This window comes from Hydra vulgaris, chromosome 11 (assembly GCF_038396675.1).
Source record: "Hydra vulgaris chromosome 11, alternate assembly HydraT2T_AEP".
Lineage (NCBI taxonomy): Eukaryota > Metazoa > Cnidaria > Hydrozoa > Anthoathecata > Hydridae > Hydra > Hydra vulgaris.
This window is the reverse complement of record NC_088930.1, coordinates 20,671,303-20,690,795: the sequence shown is the minus strand read 5'-3', so window position 1 is coordinate 20,690,795 and position 19,493 is coordinate 20,671,303. Positions and strand designations below refer to the sequence as shown.

General features: G+C 26.9%; 2 protein-coding genes across 2 annotated transcripts in view; one reads left to right on the top strand and one right to left on the bottom strand.

Annotated features, from left to right (window-relative positions):
• Positions 1-11,522, top strand: part of LOC100198722 (serine hydroxymethyltransferase, mitochondrial) — a 49,183-nt gene extending 37,661 nt beyond the window's left edge. The window contains exons 12-16 of the mRNA XM_065810406.1: positions 5,681-5,780; positions 5,909-5,952; positions 6,635-6,746; positions 6,818-6,925; positions 11,345-11,522. Coding sequence (XP_065666478.1) covers positions 5,681-5,780; positions 5,909-5,952; positions 6,635-6,746; positions 6,818-6,925; positions 11,345-11,472 — 492 coding nt within the window. The 3' untranslated portion in view covers positions 11,473-11,522. The remainder of the gene's footprint in view (positions 1-5,680; positions 5,781-5,908; positions 5,953-6,634; positions 6,747-6,817; positions 6,926-11,344) is intronic.
• Positions 11,523-13,812: 2,290 nt separating this feature from the next.
• LOC136086917 (uncharacterized) lies at positions 13,813-18,806 on the bottom strand. The gene is made up of 6 exons (XM_065809416.1): positions 18,710-18,806; positions 18,391-18,635; positions 15,105-15,272; positions 14,232-15,021; positions 14,083-14,105; positions 13,813-14,000 (listed from the first exon to the last, which is right to left on the bottom strand). Exons 1-4 carry the CDS (start codon positions 18,804-18,806, stop codon positions 14,329-14,331), a joined length of 1,203 nt encoding a protein of 400 aa, XP_065665488.1. The 3' UTR covers positions 13,813-14,000; positions 14,083-14,105; positions 14,232-14,328.
• Between the last annotated feature and the right edge of the window lie 687 nt (positions 18,807-19,493).

Here is a 19,493-nt window from a genome sequence, read left to right as displayed (position 1 = left end):
TCAACACTAAGATCACAAGATGAGACAGCTGAACTCAAATTAGTCTCACAAAGAGCAAGTAGATCTGGTGAACTTTGCAAGAGATAAGACTCAACAGAAGAAAAGTTACTTCAAAGACCACGAATATTAGTGAATGATAGGTTTAGAGAACTTGGTGATGATGATGGTTTTTTGTGTTTTATAGTTTTTGGTACTTTATTCATTTTTAAATTAGATTGAAGAACTTGACTCAAAGCATAAATAGTACTCAGAACACCGTTTAATAGCCCAATCAATTGCCTCATTACAACTAATAAACCCTAAGCCGTAACAAAGGGCTCCAAATGTGACCTCGGCAATGCACACAAAAAGTACAAACAGGGGCACCATCCATGCGCAACATGGCACTGTTAATACTTTGATATTTTTCAGCTGTTGATGGAATCAGCTTCTCTGAGAACTACCACAGAGTTCAGGAAACCTGACTACCAGCCGGCCTTAGAACCATAAAACTGAGTTATAGAGCTGTACCCTCATTAGGAGATAATAGAATGAGTTGCCTAGTCATAAAAATAGAGACACAAGCAAAACCCATGCATTGAGTCAAGAAGATCCAGCATTCAACATCCTAAACTGGAAACAATGTTTTAAAAATAAATCTGCGCCAGCCTAATAGATAAAGAAAGGGTGCGAGGCTGGTCAACAGATAGAATCTGTTTACCCTTTACATAAAAATTTTATATAACCACAGTTAATGTAGTAAAGTGTATCCTTCACATATATCTTATCTTGTAGTATTATCACATATATCTTGTAGTATTTTGTTGATTTTATTAAATTGCTCTGAGATTATTTCCCATATTACAGTTAAAACATCTGTTTTTCACTTCATAAACCTTTTATATAAACCATTTGCCTCTAATTTACATTCTGCTTTTATTATTTTAAAACTTTCATTAAATATATATTTAAGGGTATTGAGCATTTTTTTAATACCTTAAACATTAACCGCTGAAAAAATCTTTAAAAACTAAAATGAAAAAAAATTTTGTAAATAGTGTCTTGCTGTTGTTATTTCAATCAGTAAAGAGGTAGTAAATTGTTTAAATATTTTTTTGTTATAACAGTATCTTAGTGTTATTGCCAGCTGATCTGTATGAGCAATGTCTGGCGTCGAATCTACAATAAGAGTATAATATTTTGTATCGGTATTGTTGATCTGCTCAATATTTCATTTTAAAACATTTTTTCCCATGAGCTGCACTCTCTCTTTATATCCAGATTCGGAGTAGTAGATTTCATCATTGCCTCAGTTTGAAAGATTGTTACATGTTCTTTTAAGAAAGGATCGAATTTTGAAAGCAGTTCTATAAAGCCCATTAAATTTCTTTATTGTGTGGAGAGCCCCACGTTTAATCATGATCTCGTAGTGGCAAACCTCTTTCAGATAAAAAATTTTATTGCCGCTACAACCGGTTTTAAAATATTGTAGTAAAATTTTGCAGTTTTAGTACCTTGATTTTTTAATTCTATATCTATTGTGCACTTATTTGATTTTCGTGTGAGGTAGATAATCATGGCTTCCTTTTGATCATCAGATTTTTCATGGGATACAAGAGTTTTTCTTATGTATTTCCAATCTTTACAACCATCAGATGCCAACACTGCTATTTCCTAAATGGGGAAATAATTAGCATGGTAAACAAAATGCTGCTTCTTTGCATCAAGAATAACAGTCATGATCTTACAACTGTTTGACCGTTTTTCATGACTTTTATAAAAAAACTGTTACAAAAAATCTGTTTTGATCTCTATGATTTTGGTTCGATTCCAGATATGAATCAATTTCCATTTTATTTCGGAGAACAAAGATGGCCAGTTTAAGTAAAATTGACTCAATAAATTGAACCAATAAACTTTGCTTAATATCCTATATTGCCATAGTTTACGCTTACATTAATAATATCAGTAATTTTAGATAATTTTTCTATCTCTTCTTGCATGCAGCCCTTGTCTTGTTATGAGCAAGATTTTTGGCTCGGCATTCAGTATCTACATTGCCTTCAGCAGTACGATCTTCAATTAGTTCTACATCATCAATTACATTTACCTCTTTGACAGCGTTGGATTGGAAAAAGTTAATTTTAGAATGATTCACCTACTTTGACAGTGGTGGATTGGAAAAAGTTAATTTTAGAAATTTTGATTAGTTTTTTAGTTTGTTCTTTTATTTTTTGTTTTTGACTACCACTTAAATATATTTCTATCCAGACATTTTTAATTATATTTATAATCCCCAAAACTTGAAAATAAATTTCGAAGAAATACAACAAAAATTTGTTTACAAAAATATGGATGTGTTTAGATCGCCTAAAAGTAAATTTTTGCGTTAAAAAGTATTTTGCATTTATATAATTTACTTCTGAGTATTTTATATTTTACAAAATCAACTAACTCATATAGTCTTCTTAATTTTTATGTCTTGTTTTTGATTCGCTACTCTTTGCTGTGATTGCACCCAAATCGCACTGCTTGCAGCTATTTATAAAATAGGTTTTGTCTAAAATATTTTCAGTGGCGGTTAATTTGGATAATATTTTATTATCTTATTTCTTAGCACAGCGCAGACAGACATTAGTTTGGTGCTGGGACTCTTTCTCATTGGAGGCCCCTTTTCTCTTGGGGACCCTAGGCCTCAGCCTACTCAGCCTAATGGGAGATCCACTACTGAGTTTAATAAGAATTCAATTTTTTTCAGGTTTAATCAACTTATGAATATCAGTTATAAAAGATTTTTTAGTTTTAAGTTTAATTTTAAACTTAATAAATCATAAATAAAGGAAATTTTATTGATATAAAAACAATAGTGTTTGAAGATAATGGTGTTTTACACTTGAGAAAATTTATTTTTATTACATTTTTTACTTAAAAACAAATTTTGAAAACTATGAAATGAAAATTTTTGAATCAAGACGTTTTTTAATCAAAAAGTAAAATTTATGAAATTAATTTTACATCCACTGCACTTAAGTTTTTGCTTTATAAATTAAAAACAAAACCGCAACCGCTTACCAATTTTGCTCTAAACAATGAAAAAGTATTTACTAAAAAAAAAGTAGTTTTTTTTTTCTATTGTACAAAAACTCAGGAAAATGATATGTTTTTAAAATTTCATTATAGAAAAAGCAAAAACAATTTGCTTTTTGACATGATGACAAATCTGTTGTTTATTTTAATAATTATAATATTTGTAATAATTATTGTTTAATAATATTTGTAAATATCATATATATAATATTTGTAAATATTTATAAATATTATATATCAGGCCTTCCCAGGAGAGGCGTGCGGTCGGTCGCTTTGAGTGACCACGCATATATATATATTTTTTGAGAGTCTGGCCACGGTTTTTTAGCATATATTAATGACGCATTTTTAAAAAGGCGCTGAGAAAACCTAACCTAAATTGTCGTATTATTTTATTATTTTTATTCATAATTTATTCTTATTATTAATATAAAAATATGAACATAAAAATGAAATGTATATATATATATTTATACTTATTTAATAAAAAAAATTTTTTCTTATTACAATTTTTTTTTTTCAAGTCTAGTAAACATAAAAAAAAAATTTATTTATTTATATTTATATTTTATTTATTTATACTATAATTATTTATAATATATTTTTAGATGTTGATTTTTTCAGCAACGGTATTTAAGACAAGTCGAAAAAATAAACAGAAAATGTGACCGAAAACTTTTTTAATCTATTTTGAAAAATATGCTCTGCCGACGCGGGATGCGAACCTGGGTCTCCGCGGCGCTATTTAATGTCTCCAAATGAGCTAAACGCTCATACCTCTATCTAGAACCTTGTAAATAATAATTCTTCTAGAACTTAGAAGTTATTTTTTGTAGAAAGACATACTTATGTGAAAAAATTTAAAATTAGAAAAAAAAATATGTAAAATAAAAAAAAAAAAAATTTATAAAGTTATAAGAAAAAAAAATTCAAAGAAAAAATATATATATATATATTATTTTTATGTTATTGTTTCCTTATTAATGAAAATAATAAATTATTAAGAAAATTACAAAATAATACAACGAATTTAATTTGATTTTTTCAGCGCCTTTTTAAAAATGCGTTATTTTTAATATATGCTAAATAAGCGTGGCCGAGTTATCCAAAAAAAAAAAAATATCCGTGTTCACTCAAGGCGTGCGACCGCACGCCTCTCCTGGGAAGGCCTGATATATATATAATATTTATAAATATTTGTAAATATTATATATATTATATTTGTAAACATATGTTATATTTGCATATATTTGTAAATATTATATATACTATATTTGTAAATATTATATGTTATATTTGTATATATTTGTAAATATTATATATATATTATATTTGTAAATATTTGTAAATATTATATATATTAAATTTGTAAATATTTGTAAATATTATATGTATTCAAGCAAGTTTTTTAATGAGATTTTTAAGGGTCTTTGTGGATTTTTTCAAAAATAAAATTATATATATGTGAAATAGTGTAAAAACCAGAGTTTTATTTATTGAAGAAAAAGATTTATTTTAATGCCAGAAGGCTACAGTTTTATGTTTCTTTTCTTAAAGAAAAAAATATTTTAACATTTATATATTACTTAGAAAAAAACATACATTTTAATACATATACATTTCTTAAAGAAAAACATATATATTTTAATGCATATACATTTAAAAAGAGAAAAATAAGAGAAATTATATATTGAATATATATTGAAATTATATATTGTTATATTGAATGTCATGTATAGTTATATCTAAACAAAAAAAAAATGAGGAAAAACTTTTTACAAGCTATTGTCAAGTGAAACGAAGGAACAATGTAAGTTTTGGTTGATGTTAAGCATTCAGAAAATTTGACAGATTTGGTTATTAAAATTGTTAATGGCAAAAGTTTCAAAGTTAGTTCCCAGGCAATATATGTGACAATTTAGAGTCTTGCAAAATAGTAGGTAATTGTCAGCACTGATCTAAAGTTTACTTTAAATTAGTTACAGATTGAATAAGTTTTTAAATAAAAACAATTTTTTTCATTTTTTTCAAATATTTTACAAATAAATACTTTAAATGTTAATGTCTAATTCCATTGCAAATTAAGTTGTGATGTCTAATTCCATTTTAAATATGCTAAAAGTTGACTCGCATTGACAAGCATGCAAAAAAGTTGCTTTTGAATTAGTAATTTTAAAATTTTCACAAGATTTTTAAGTCAGATTTTCTGATTTTTGTTGCGATATTTGTGTCAGTCAAGATATAAAGTTTTTTCAAGATATAATGTATATTTATTTAGATTTAAATTATATATAATTAATGTTTTAATAGTTTTAAACAGTTTTAAATCCTTTGTTGTTATCACTGATAGAACAAACTCGCCACATCTCTATCTTTATAAAGTTTTATGTCCTTACTATTAAGTACTATTGGGATTGATATTGAAAAAGTTTAATGAACTTTAATTGAATAATTTAATAAAATTGAATTAATTTTTCATTAGTTTTTTTTTCCATCAGTTATTTCGGCATATTAATTTTTTATGAGAATTTCTCATTGATTTTAAGTTTTATATAATACCATTATTTGTCATTTTAAATCTTTTTAAATATTTTTTTCATTTCATCATTTGCAGGCCATGACACCAGAGTTTCGTGATTACCAAGTTCAAGTACTGAAGAATGCCAAAATCATGGCAGAACAACTTATGGCAAAAGGTTATGACATTGTATCCAGTGAGTTTATTGGTTGAGTTTTCAATTGAAATCTGCATTTATTTTTATTCTTAATTTTTTTTTTAAATATAATATGTACATTAATTAACTGCTAATTTATATTTAGTTATTTAAAATTATAAATTTAGATGGAACTGACAACCATCTTGTATTAGTTGATTTAAGACCAAAGGTAGGCTGTTAAATTTTTTACCAATGTTTATGTTATGTTAGTACAGTCTTAACATAGGTTTTATGGTTTTATAAATGAAAGTGTGAAAAATGATTTAAACTAAATCATTTTAGCTTTATGATAGTCTAAAGAAAGACAGGAGGTTTTATCAGCTAGGGTGAGCTGGGTGGCAGGGTGGGATATATCATTAAGATTAGTTTAAGTTATAGTTTTATATATTCTAAGTTTTATAATAACATGTTAATAGATGAGATTATTAAAAGTATCAACAATTTTTTATTTTTTTTTACCACTTAAAAAATCATCTTTTCTAAAAAGCATCAAGATAAATCATTTATACAAAGAATAAATATATATATATATATATATATATATATATATATAATTTTTTTATATGTTGAACACTTGGAAAAAGCTGCATATCACTAGGACTGGAAAACTGTTAGGAATAAAGTATGCAACATCAGTTCATATCTTTTTTTTAACAAGAGTTGATAATGTTAAAGCAAACAATTTTTCAAGTAGTGTGCATGGAAAAAATAAAAATAAAAGTCAATGTTGCACTTATAGATGGAAAGTTACTTCCTGAAATGAATAAAGTTAATTATGCCAAGCTGTGACTATTGGTGACTGTAATATTAAAATTTAATTTTTTTAAAACTTTTCAATTTTTTTTGTTTAGGGCATTGACGGTTCACGTGTTGAGTTTGTATTAGATCAAGCATCTATTACAGCCAATAAAAATACAGTTCCAGGAGATAAAAGTGCCATGAAGCCTAGTGGTTTAAGATTAGGTTAGTTATTAACAAAATCTGTTTGTAGTTTTTTTAATTTTTTTGATTAAGCAAGAATTATTACTTATAAGGTGCTGCTGCACTTACGTCAAGGAATTTTAAAGAAAATGATTTTGTAAAAGTCATCGATTTATTAAACAAGGGAGTTGAAATCGGATTGGAAGCTCAAAAATTAACTAGTAAGTATTTCGGTATAATTTTTTTTATTACTGTTTGTTAATTTATATATTTGTTTAGATATTCACAAATTTTTATACAAGTTTATGATTATATATATATATACATATATATATATATATATATATATATATATATATATATATATATATATATATATATATATATATATATATATATATATATATATATGAGTTTATTTATAACATAATTATTTGTGTTATTCTCAGTATATTTTTCTAGAAAGGCAAAAATTCATTCATTTTTAACAGTTGCTTTTAATAGTTCAAGTAGTATGATTTTTAATTAGCAATGATTTTGAGTGAGAGAGCATTTGCAAAAATTAAAATATAACTTACCTATACAAAAAAAATATTTATAAGAAATGTTATTATTAACTATGATTCATCTTATCCATGACTTCGATTAGCTTTTTTACTGTTCCTAAAACATTTTTAAGCTAAATATAAATTTTTTTTTTTTTTTATTCAATAGTGCTGCCACTCTGTTAATACCTGAGTTAAGTTTTTACTGAAACTATAATTTAAAAGAAGTATTTAACAAGTTAGTTTACTCTTTTCCATTTTCTTGTAATTTCATTTGGCTCCATTTTGAAATGATAATAGTCAGTGCAGAAAAAACTTCAGTTATCGATGAAAGATTCTTTTGCACAGTTAATTTAAACTGATATGCATGATGAAGAATTTGTAGGTATAGTTTGATCTGATCTAACCCAATTAGACATTGATTTTCTGGACTAAATATGTTTCTTTTATAAGCACTTTTCTAAATCAAATACATTTCTTTTTTTTTTTACATTTCGCTTCCAACAAGGCTGCAAGCAACCACTATAGGAGTTGGAAGTTACTGGAAAAGAAAAGATGAAGTTTGTAGAGCAAGATAACGATTGACAGACAACTTAAAAGATTGAAATAAATTATATGAACCAAGAAAGCAAGATGAAGGAAGCGAATTCCAAAGAACTGATGTTTGAGGAAAAAAACTAGACAAATAAGAGTTTTAGGAGCACCTTTTTGAATCCAATACATATCTTTTATAAGCAATTTTCTAAATTAAGTGCATTTCTTTACCAAATCAAATACATTTTTTTTATAAGCACTTTGAAAGATCTGTATCATTAGGAAAGCAGCTGATTAACAAATTCCATCACAGTTTTGTAATTCGGCTAAGATTTTATGTGATATTAAACGCTCTTTATAAATTGACAGTATTTTTTGTGATGATTTCATATTCATCTTCCATAAATGTGACAGTATTTTTTGTGATGATTTCATATTCATCTTCCATAAATGTGACAGTATTTTTTGTGATGATTTCATATTCATCTTCCATAAATGTGACAGTATTTTTTGTGATGATTTCATATTCATCTTCCATAAATGTGACAGTATTTTTTGTGATGATTTCATATTCATCTGCCATAAATGTGACAGTATTTTTTGTGATGATTTCATATTCATCTTCCATAAATGTGACAGTATACTAGTGGTGTTTACTTCTTCAGCTAATTTGGGTAATTAAACAACATTTGTAAACATAAGTTTCCTTGATTCAGTTAATTGCTCTTCGAGAATTCATCAGACGTTTAATTTCAATTTCCTTTAAAAGATCAATATTTACCCCTTCATCTTCATCAATGTTTTGCTGCTTCTTATCTGACTCTTCAATATAAAGAGCAACTTCTTTGTTTAGCAATGCAGAATCTTTATTTGCGGAGTCACTATCACCTTCCTTCTCTTTAACTTTTTCTTTTTGAGACTTTTCAAATAACATTCTGACTGAGGATGTACTTGCTGCACTTATTGTTTGCATATTTTATTTGTTTGCTGCACATTGTTTGCGTAATAGATTCGCAAAATAAGAGAACAAAAACAATTAAAGAAATAAAATTACTCTGTGACATAAAAGAGGGGGAGGAGTTCTTTTTGCAACACTTTGTGATCAAGGGGATTTAAAAAATTTTTTTGCATGACTTAATACCTGAACATTCCCTTATCCTGTTCTACTTTCTATATTTTATTATTTATAAATACAAGTAGTATTTATAAATAATTGTAAACATTTTTGTTTCGAAACCAGTTTCAACACTGAAATAAAGAAGCACTTGGATCGTCCAGGGTTTATACATGTAAAGCTTGAGAGATCAAAGTGTTTTTTTTTTTATTCATAATGGGTGATGCGTAAGTTATTGCACAAAATAAAAATGTCAAAATCTTATTTATAAATTAAAAATTTATAAAGAAAAGCTATTTTTTTTTTAAATAGAGTGTAACCACTATTATATATGGCTATCCACATTAATAATTTTATTAGAAATTTCGCTTTTCCTATAAAGCAAACATCTGTTGGGCATATTTTTTGTTGTTTGTGTAGTATCCCAAATTTCCAGGCATGTTGTCTGTCACCTGCATAACAAAAATATTTTTCATCATTGATGACCAAAAGTGATTTCATGTCATAGAGCTGGTTAATGAAATTCCTGCTTCTTTTATTTGCCTTTTTTTATTGTTCAATAGTGTATATTAAAGTCTTTTCACGTTTCCTATATATAATAATTTTTTTTTTAACTGACAACCAATTGTTGATTGATCTTTCTATCAGAAAAGGATTGAACAGTTTTAAGTCTTTTTAAGTTATCACTTGTATGTACTTCGTGCAAATTTTTCATTTTCAAAATGATTTACGATTTCCCTTTTTTTATATTAGGTTTATTTACAAAAAACATTTGAGTTGCTTTTGAAAAGGTTCTTGTTTAGCTGCATTTAACCTCATTTTAAATAAGTGTGTTTTAAATCATAAAGTTTTATTTCATAGCACATTTAAGTCTATGCATAAAACTATAAAAACAAATTATGATCAAATAATTAAATTCAGATTTTTTGATATCTTTCCCACCACCCGTTAGTTGAAAAAGACACCTGCCCTTGACTTTTCTTGACGGTCAGGAAAAGCCAGGGGCAGATTTGTCTTTTTAGCTGTGTAAGGAAAAGTGAGAGATCCCTCTTGGTGATCAGAGAAAACAATTGATTTTTTTCTTGTGAAGAATGAAATGTTTTAAAGTTTCTTTTACACCTAGGGTTGTAAAAATTTTAAATGTTTCTTGGATTTTTAATATTGTTGTTAGTATTGTTTAAATTTCATTATAATTTAAATATTAATTTAGTAATTGTTTTTTTTTTTTTTAAATTTATGTGGCTTGCAATTTTTATGATATTTTTCTTCTGATAATAATCTCTTTTTTTGTACAAGAAATGCAGAACCAGCTTTCAAAAGACCATTATCAAAAAGTTGTTTGGCTGTAAAAAAATTAGTTGAAAATGAATTGCTTGAATCAAAGCTTTTCTTTTGTTACTATATCGCCAACATTTGGCAGCCGTATTTTATGTACATATTTTTTACATTTTATGTATTGAACATATGATTTGATGTTGCCTTTTCTGGGAAAGGACCTTGATATATTGCATAGATTGTTAAAACATTTGGTTGTTAAATGGTTTTCTTTCGTTTAAATATTGCTCTGCTGTTGAATTGTTAGGGCTTGATTTTACTGATAAAGGTATTAATCTAAAAATAACAGATATCCATTTCATTTTTAACTGAGGAAGATAACAGATATCCATTTCATTTTTAACTTTCATTTGTAAAAAAACAATTTTAAGGCTGCCTTACAGTGCGCAGTAGGACCTAGGGTGGTCAAAAATGAAATTTTTAGTATAGCCTTCAGTAAAAAAAATTTAGTATAATCACAAACGAATATTCAAATTATCAAAATAATACGTTAAATAAAAAGTTAAATCAGCAATTTTTTAATTATTTCGTATTGAAAATAACTTTTTGTATTAATAATAGATTCAAAATCATAAAAATGATTTTGAATCTATTATTAATACTAATTATATAAAATCATTTTTATGAAAAAAATGTCTTAGAATTTTTAAAAAGGTAAAGTAAATACTTAATAGTTAACGTTCTTTTATTTAAGAGGTAAATAGTTTACATTTTCAAAAAATAGATAGCGTATTAGAATGCGTAAATGCATTCTTATGCGAAGTTACGTCTGAGTTACGTGCATTCATACGCATAAGTAGCATAATAAATGCGTGCGATTAAGAGTTAGTGTAAATTTTCTTTACGTTTACAAAAGTAAACGCATTGAGTTAGATCGAATGCGTTTGTTTGCGTATGAGTTTTTATTTTGCAATGCAAAACGCACTTTTTTTTCAATTATGTCTAAAATTAGGCGCAGGATAGACTAGTTATTTAATTTGATAAAGTTTATTATTAATAAATTTTGAGAATTTTAAACATTGATTGTTTACTCTACATAAGTTACACTTATGTAGAGTAAACAATCAATGCTTGATCTTGTCTAAATAATGAAATTCTATAAATTTCTTTAGAAACATTAAAGGAATATAAATCAATATTTAAAACCAACCGGACGATTATGGACGGAGTAGATTCGTTACGTCAAGAGGTGTGCCAGTTTGCATGTACTTTTCCAATGCCGGGATTAGATGATTTATAGAATATATTGTAAATACTAGTTTTATAAAATATAACATCTTTTTTTATTGACATTCTATATGTCCAATGCGTGCAACAGAATATCATGAATAAAAATAAATATGGTTAACCTTTTTAAAAAAAGTTAATTCTAAGTTCTAATGTTGTCCTCTCATAACCTCTCTAATTTAGTGAGTTGGATACTATGTCTTTACATGTAATTCTGTGACCTGTGATTGTTTAATATCCCAAGGAGTATTAAAAATTGGTTTACATGATTTGAAACTAATAACTTAAATTTCGTATTATAAAATTATATTAGTTAAATAATTGAATTGCAGCACTGCAGTCTGATAGTTTTTCAATATTTTAAAAATGAGATTTGCGAAGTGAACACAACGTCAAATTTAAAGTGTCTTGGTATATCTTGCATAACACGTAATGTTGGAAGTTGCACACTGTTGAAGTTTTAAAATTTTTTGATTTATTATTAAAAAATTATTAGCTCTAAGCGAGTTCATAGGTCTTATAAAAAAAAGCTCGTGTTTTTCGATTGCACCTAGTGTTGTTAGATATCCGGCTTTTACGAAGGAGAACACATATTTTGGATTTTACGATCCGCTCTTGGTGTCGTTTTGTGTTTAGAAGGTCTTTATGGACCAAATTTTTTCCCTGTAACCATTTTTTTTCTCACTAGCATTACAGTTTGGTGAGAAACCTTTACATTATGTGTAATTTTTTGCTGATAATATTTTGTAAAAGACATCTGATTTGACTAATTCTTGTTGGTGTTGTATCAAATTTTTTTCCTATAGCTGAAAATTTAAATAAAAAACATAAAAAATGACTAGACTTTGGTGTCTTTATACAAACAGAAAAAAAACGAAATCGTTTATTTAAAGATAATGACTTAATGATTATTTTTAAGTTAAAATAAAAAATCAGTTAAATAAAGCACAGATGCTTTAAATCAAAATAAATCAAATTTAAACTTTAACCACACTAAAAATTAAAAATAACCTTAAATTGTCCAATACGCACCAATTTGACAATGACAGGTGATTGCTGACAGCCAGAATTGTCAATTGATATAATTTTTATTAAATACTAGCAGAAAGCAACCCGTAATACTGGTTATGGTCGTTTTTTATAGTGGCTGTTTTCCACAATTTAATGTTGCAAAACCTTAACTAATACCCTTTTAGAAAAGCGCCTTCAAATTAAAAAATTAAACCGTCTGTAACATTAAAATAAAAAGTACGTGGAGATAAAATAATTTACTAATTATTTAACGTTATTTGAGTAATTTACAACTGACATAGGTCATATCAGTGTAAGGCAAAACCATTTTCCTCGACTCTACTAAGTTCAACACAATACGTTTTTAGTTACTGACACAAAATAATAACACTTCATCACGCTTTAAATTGACGAAAAAGTAAAGCTAAATTCTTGTTATATTTTTTATAACATGAACTTTAATTAATAAGTTTAATATAAAGTGAATGTAAATTATTTATGAGTTATTAATTTGTTTGTATCCCCTTGATACATGTTTCTTTAAATAAAGAAATTTTCTCTAAAACATTAAATGCGCACAACAAAATAAATTTATTATAAATAACTAAGCAATTGAGTGCAAATACGTTTCAAACAAAAAAAAGTTAATTTACAATCAAACATAACAATAACAAAATTAAAAAAATATGTAAACTTTGATCTTTTATATTGCATTAATGCATCATATGACAAACCTAAAATAAAAATTGTAACAGATAAGTAGACAAAAAAAAACAAACAACTAGATAACAATTTAACTGCTTTTCGTTAACCTGTTGTCATCCTTAAACTACTGTCATGATGCAGCTTGTCGGTGTTGTTTTATGACGTTATTTCATGTTGGCTTTTAGTAAACTTTAGTTTAATTTAAAAGACATTACAATAGATTTAAAATATTTTAATTAAAAAGCAAAATAACAAATACTTCAAGGAGCCAAACTATAAACATTAAAGATAAAAAATCAAATTTAGATATAAATTGTATTTATATAGCTAAATATTTTGTCTTGGCTTATTGTAAATTTCAAAAGAAGTGAGTTCAATAAATTAAACTACCAATTAATTATTTTTAACAATAGAATCATATTATTGGATAATGAATCAATTTAACTATATTTAAGATTAATTGGTAAAAAACAATAAAATTTTAATTAAAAAAGACAAAAACAAACCAAATATACAACATATATTATTAAAAAAAAAATTACAAAAAAAAAAAGAAAAAATTACAATATTAAAAAAAAAAAAATTCACTGAAGAAAAAGCAGCAACAAAAAAGTTATAAATATCTTCACTGATAAAAGACATTTACAACCTTTTGGTTGCTGTTTTTTCTTCGGTGTCTCCCAACACCCCGGTATAGATGAGCCCTCCATTTAAAGGATGGTTCATCCATACCGCCGTTACTACGCCACTTATTGAAGGACCTCTCCGAGAGATGCCCTGGGTGTTGGGAGCAATAACTTCGATATCGCTCAAATGTTAACGGCTCTAAAATTACAAATAGAAGGATATAATAAAAATTAAAAATATTTACAATTCTTTTTAATCAAAATATAAAGCATAACCTCACCATTTTCACAGATGAAGAGGATGCTAAAAATAATAATAAAAAAGTAAATTAAAAAGGGTTAAACTTGTGAAACATTTAATTTTAATAAAAATATGAGTAAAATGCAAACAGTTTAAAAATGTCATATTTATATTAAATAATTCTTTTACCTATTGCACATATTTCTTCAGTAGCATTAAATTCTTTAGGATAGTTTTTGCTGCACACCCCATCTTTCATGCAGGGAGAATTTGGATTCAGTATGCCTCATGGACCGTGAATCATGCAAGTTTTAACAACGTCATAAAGGTCTCGATTAACAATCGGATTTGGAATTTCTGAAGATATTAAATTTTTGATATCATGTGCTGTTTCAAGCTTATCATCATTTGCAAAGTGAAGTAAAATATGAACATGCGGCAAACCACGCTTTTGAAACTCAATAACCTGAACATGTGTTACAACTTTCCCTAAAACACCGTGCTTAAAAATGTCATTGAGAAGGTTATTTAATTTGAGTTTAAATACTCGAATAACCAAGTCAGGTCTATCATTTGCTGTCTGAACTGGATATAAATTTTCAGTTATCTCACGCCATGTTGGGTTGCAAGTAAAAGTAGTAAAAAGATCTGGTTTACCATACTTTTTAGTTATAGCCATAGCATCTTCAAAGTTTTCTTTTAAAGCTCTAGGACTTCCTGCATAAGTTGATGGTAAAACTACAACACGTCCTGGTCTAACATTATGATCATTTCCAATGTTGTTTACATGTTCGTGTAAGACATCATACTGCTCGCTTCTCAGTTTGTTTTGGTTATTTCTGATGAAAGCAAGACGCTGGCCTTCAATTTTAACATACGCATCAACAGCATATTGTTGAAACAGTTTTTTGCCATAAAAGTGTGAAGAAAAAAATCGTCTAACTGAAAGTTTATAATTGTAATACTGAGATAATGATTTCTAACTAATGTAGCACGCTCAGGGTTGTGAACCAATTGATTATGCCAACCAGCATCACCCCACGGAAAAAGTAGAGGATAAACAATAGGATCTAAGTTGGCAGACACACTTGATATAGTTTTAAGAGGATGACCTCTTGGGTAAATAACAACTTCCCTGGAAGCAGGTGGTGCACCATCTTCACCAACAAATACAACTGCAACTTCATTATAGCGACGTCTATCTTGCCCTTCAAGTATAGACATGTTTTTCTATTATCATATAAATACATCATCTGATAAATCTAAAATTTAAAATGTAACAAATAAGTAAATGAATAAGAATAATATTACAAACAAAAAATGAAAATCAATGTACCTTATAGAGAAAAACTGTTGTGGTTTACCAGAGTAGTAGTTGTAAAATATCATTTCATGTTAGCTTTTACAAAATAGTTTATGCTGGATTTTCATGATTTCAAAATATTTATAGCAAAATCATGTAGTAAACAGCGCCAAAGACAAAAAATCAAATTGTATATATGGCAAAATAATTTGTATTGGCTTTTAGTGAATGATTAAAAGCAGTGATTTTTAATAAAATTACCTTTTTACCATTTATAACAATAGACACCAACATGAAGATAAACCAAATGTCTATCAACTCAAAAGATAACTAAAAAACATCACAGCAACAACACACAACAATAGCTCACACCATAAGTTAATATAATATGCACATAACATAACTTAAGTAAGATAACATTCATATATAACATTAAGCAAAATGTTTTTAAATACATTGTTATGTATTTTTAGAATAATTAATAATAAAGGCTTGAAAACAGCTAGACCTAAAGCAGTAACAGTTTGACTCTAAACACTATCGTGTAACCCCCTGTTATAAGTACATCAATTGGCTGGCAAAGTTGACAAATCTCGCTCTACACGTTTACCAAGTCACAGCACTTTGAAAACACGGAAACAACATAATATAAACAAATGTACCAACTATAAACAGAATAAATGTGTTTAAATATGTATATAAGGTTAAATATATACCTTATATACATAATAAACACATTTTTAAAACCATTATATAACACATATTAACACATACACAAACAATAAAAAAACACTTTACATTATTATAAAATCACATAGATAAAACAACTATAAAGCACTTATTACCTCATACGCATACATATCAAAAAAGCATATCTGCAAACAAAAACGTGTGCAAACAAAAATTTTAAAAATGACGCGAGAAAATTTAAAAAGATTCAAAGTAAACAAAATATATATTTACAAACAATAAATTTTCTAAAAAAGAACAAAAATAGTTAATAGCATCACAGAAATTTCAAAGTAGTAATAACCATTTTATGGAAATAGCATTAGTATAACTTTAAATAACATCCATACCCCTATTTTCCTTCTAAAAAATAAAATAATAGAAATAAAACTGCTAAACGAAAAACTAAAACAAACAAAATATAAACGATTTAAAAAATTAAAATCTTTTCTACTTTGTCAAGTAAAAATGTATATATATCTATTTTATATACTTACTTCAATTACAATATGATCTTAACAATGATTATTTATTTTAATATGATTCTTTATGTAATATATCTAAACTAATAATTAAATTCCAAAAGAAAAAAAGTTTTAACTCGCTTATGAGATCTTTCTCCAAAAATCTGCGTGCATTTTGAGAACGCGCTCTTTCAAAGCCTAGTACTTAATGAAACGACATTAAACATTAAACGTTTCTGTAGCAATTATATTAAGATTACTAAGAATAGAAATAACTTGACATGTAACATAAAATAATATCATATTTATTTTATCATATGTGGATTTAAGCAATCTATTTGTAATAAATTGTAAAAAGAACTTGAGGTCCTAATGTGATGGTCGACCACTGTAGTACGATGGATAGTACGATGATAGATTTCTAAATTCCTATGAATGTATTGAATAGTCAAAGAAACAAACAAATTTCTAATTTAAATAATTCACAATATCTATTCATAATTAAAATAATAGTTCATAAAGCAAATTTTATGATTTAGGTTTTAGAGTTATTTTGTCTTAGAAGTGTTCCACGCGAGTAGTGCACTTGAAGTTTGCAAGCATTTTTTTCAGATTAGACTCAGGTGCATTAAGATATCCGTGTGTGAAACCTCCAAGAACAATTTTGGAAACCAACAAATGTCAAAAGTATTATAGACACTTGAGGTGTTTAGATCAAATTCCAATAGTTTTTTGAAAGCTCTTAGTTTTTATTCTAAAAAATCAAAACTAATCTGCAACAAGTTCGGTTACAAAAGTTATGTAATTCTTCTTTTGCTGAATCTTCCTAATAAAACAAGTTTTATGTATTTTACCGATCATGGAGTTGCAGTTGGTTTTAATTTCAGCAGGGAGATAATTTCACCACCTGTTCAAAAGAAATTTAAAACTATTTATTTGTTTGGGTATTGAAAATATGTTTGGATATTGTAAAAAGATAGCTATTTTTCTGAATCATTTAGGTTTGATTTTTTTTTTTACTTTATAAATACGTTAATTTTTGATTATTCGATTTTTCTTAATATTTTTAACTCTTTGAAAATGTAGTATAAATAATTTTTTTTTTTTTTTAAACTTTTACTAAAAATAGTTATCTATTTTATTCAAAATAATAAACAATTATTATGCTTTAAGTATGTTACAAATTATAGAAGCTTTATCTACACATATAACTGAAAGCAAGTCAATGCTCTCAGCATGCTGACATTCGATTAAATTAATGTAGATTAAAATTAATTTGTAGATTATAGACAAGTTAAGAAAACATAATGTCATTTATTTCTCTATTAAGAATGTAGGTCTTTCATTTGTAGTTCAGTCGTCATAGCTGGAGAAAAAATGCATATACATCTTTGAATGTAGGGCTGGCGCACAGTGACTCAGGACAATCAAAAAACGGCAAAAATTAAATAAAATTTGACATAAATTGTAAATAAATAATGTTATTTATCAAAATAATAATTTCTGGATCAAAGATTTCAAATTCGTCGATAAATTTTTTTACGCGCAGCTTCAACGCGTATAATGCGCGTATGCGCGCGTTAAAGGTGACTATACGCGTACAAAAAAATTTTGATTTAAGTTTTAGAATCTTCAAGACAAACAAATTATCTTGATATATTACATTACTTGATATTTAAAAAAAATGGTTTTTAAAGGATGTTGATACATAGAGAAAAAAAACTATATTTTGTTACATTTATTTTATTATTTACATTACAATCAATTTAATAACTTCGTTTGGTAACGGTTTTCCTCAATAGCTCTTATGTTTTCTAATAGATATGCTTGATAATTTTGGATTTGATCTTACTAGAAGGTAGTGCATCTGATTCATCATTGTGTTTAACCTTGATATTTTTGCCGTGTGCTTAAGTCTAGAATTTCTTATCTGTTTATTTAAACTCTCCAATGAATCTTCCGAATATAACCCGATTGGCAAAAGTAATTTATGTGATATAGAAGAACTATGCAGTAGCAGCTTATGTACAGTAGGAGGCTTAACATACCAGTCGTACAAACTCACTATACGTTTAGCTGTTTCAGTGCAGTATAAATCTAATTCATTGATATTAATATAATATCCACAAGATATTGTTTGAGAATATTATGCAATCTTTCAATTATATCACAATCAACTTTAGTAATTTCAGAAAAAACTTCACTATTTTTAAATGCTCTTCTTGCAGTATTGTCGTCATTGGTATTTCCAGACCCAGTTTTAGGCATGTTAACATATAGGCTAAACCGTTCTCTGAAGAGTACCTGAATCTCTTTTTTTTTAAGTCTACAGATAATTTTTCCTCAATTGTTTTTGGCTTATACTTTTTAATTTCAATTTTATAACTCAAATGAAGAATAAATTCCAAGCATCTTATCCAGCAATGCAAAGTTGAAATTCCTAGCCCCAAGACTGACTCATTCTCAGTTTTTGCTTTTAATAAATCAATATTGTTCATTTCGTTGGGTTTAGCATTGCACACATTGCAGGATTGAGTGGATTTTATCTCTGTAAATGCGTTAACTTCTTTATTATCAAACATTGTAAGATCAACTCTATAGCTGATATTAAAGGTCACCTATCTTCCCGCAATATCAAAAACTTTTCAAAACGTCTTTAAGGTATTTATTTGATTTTTTAGATCTGATTCTTCTTTTCTGGATAAAATTAGACTCTCTTTTTTATATTGTAGACGAAGAGGTCTACAAAAGTGAAAATTTGAAGGATTTCCATTTTTCCAAATTTCGTCATCTTCCACTTTGAGCAATAGAGGCACAAAAGCTGTACTAAAAAGATTTTCTTCACTTTTAAGTTCTATACTTGTGTTGCTTGTCTCGTATTTCTGTTTATAAATACTTTGGCTCGATGCTCCATCAAAACCAATCTTTCCATATAAAACTCCAAATATTTCGTTA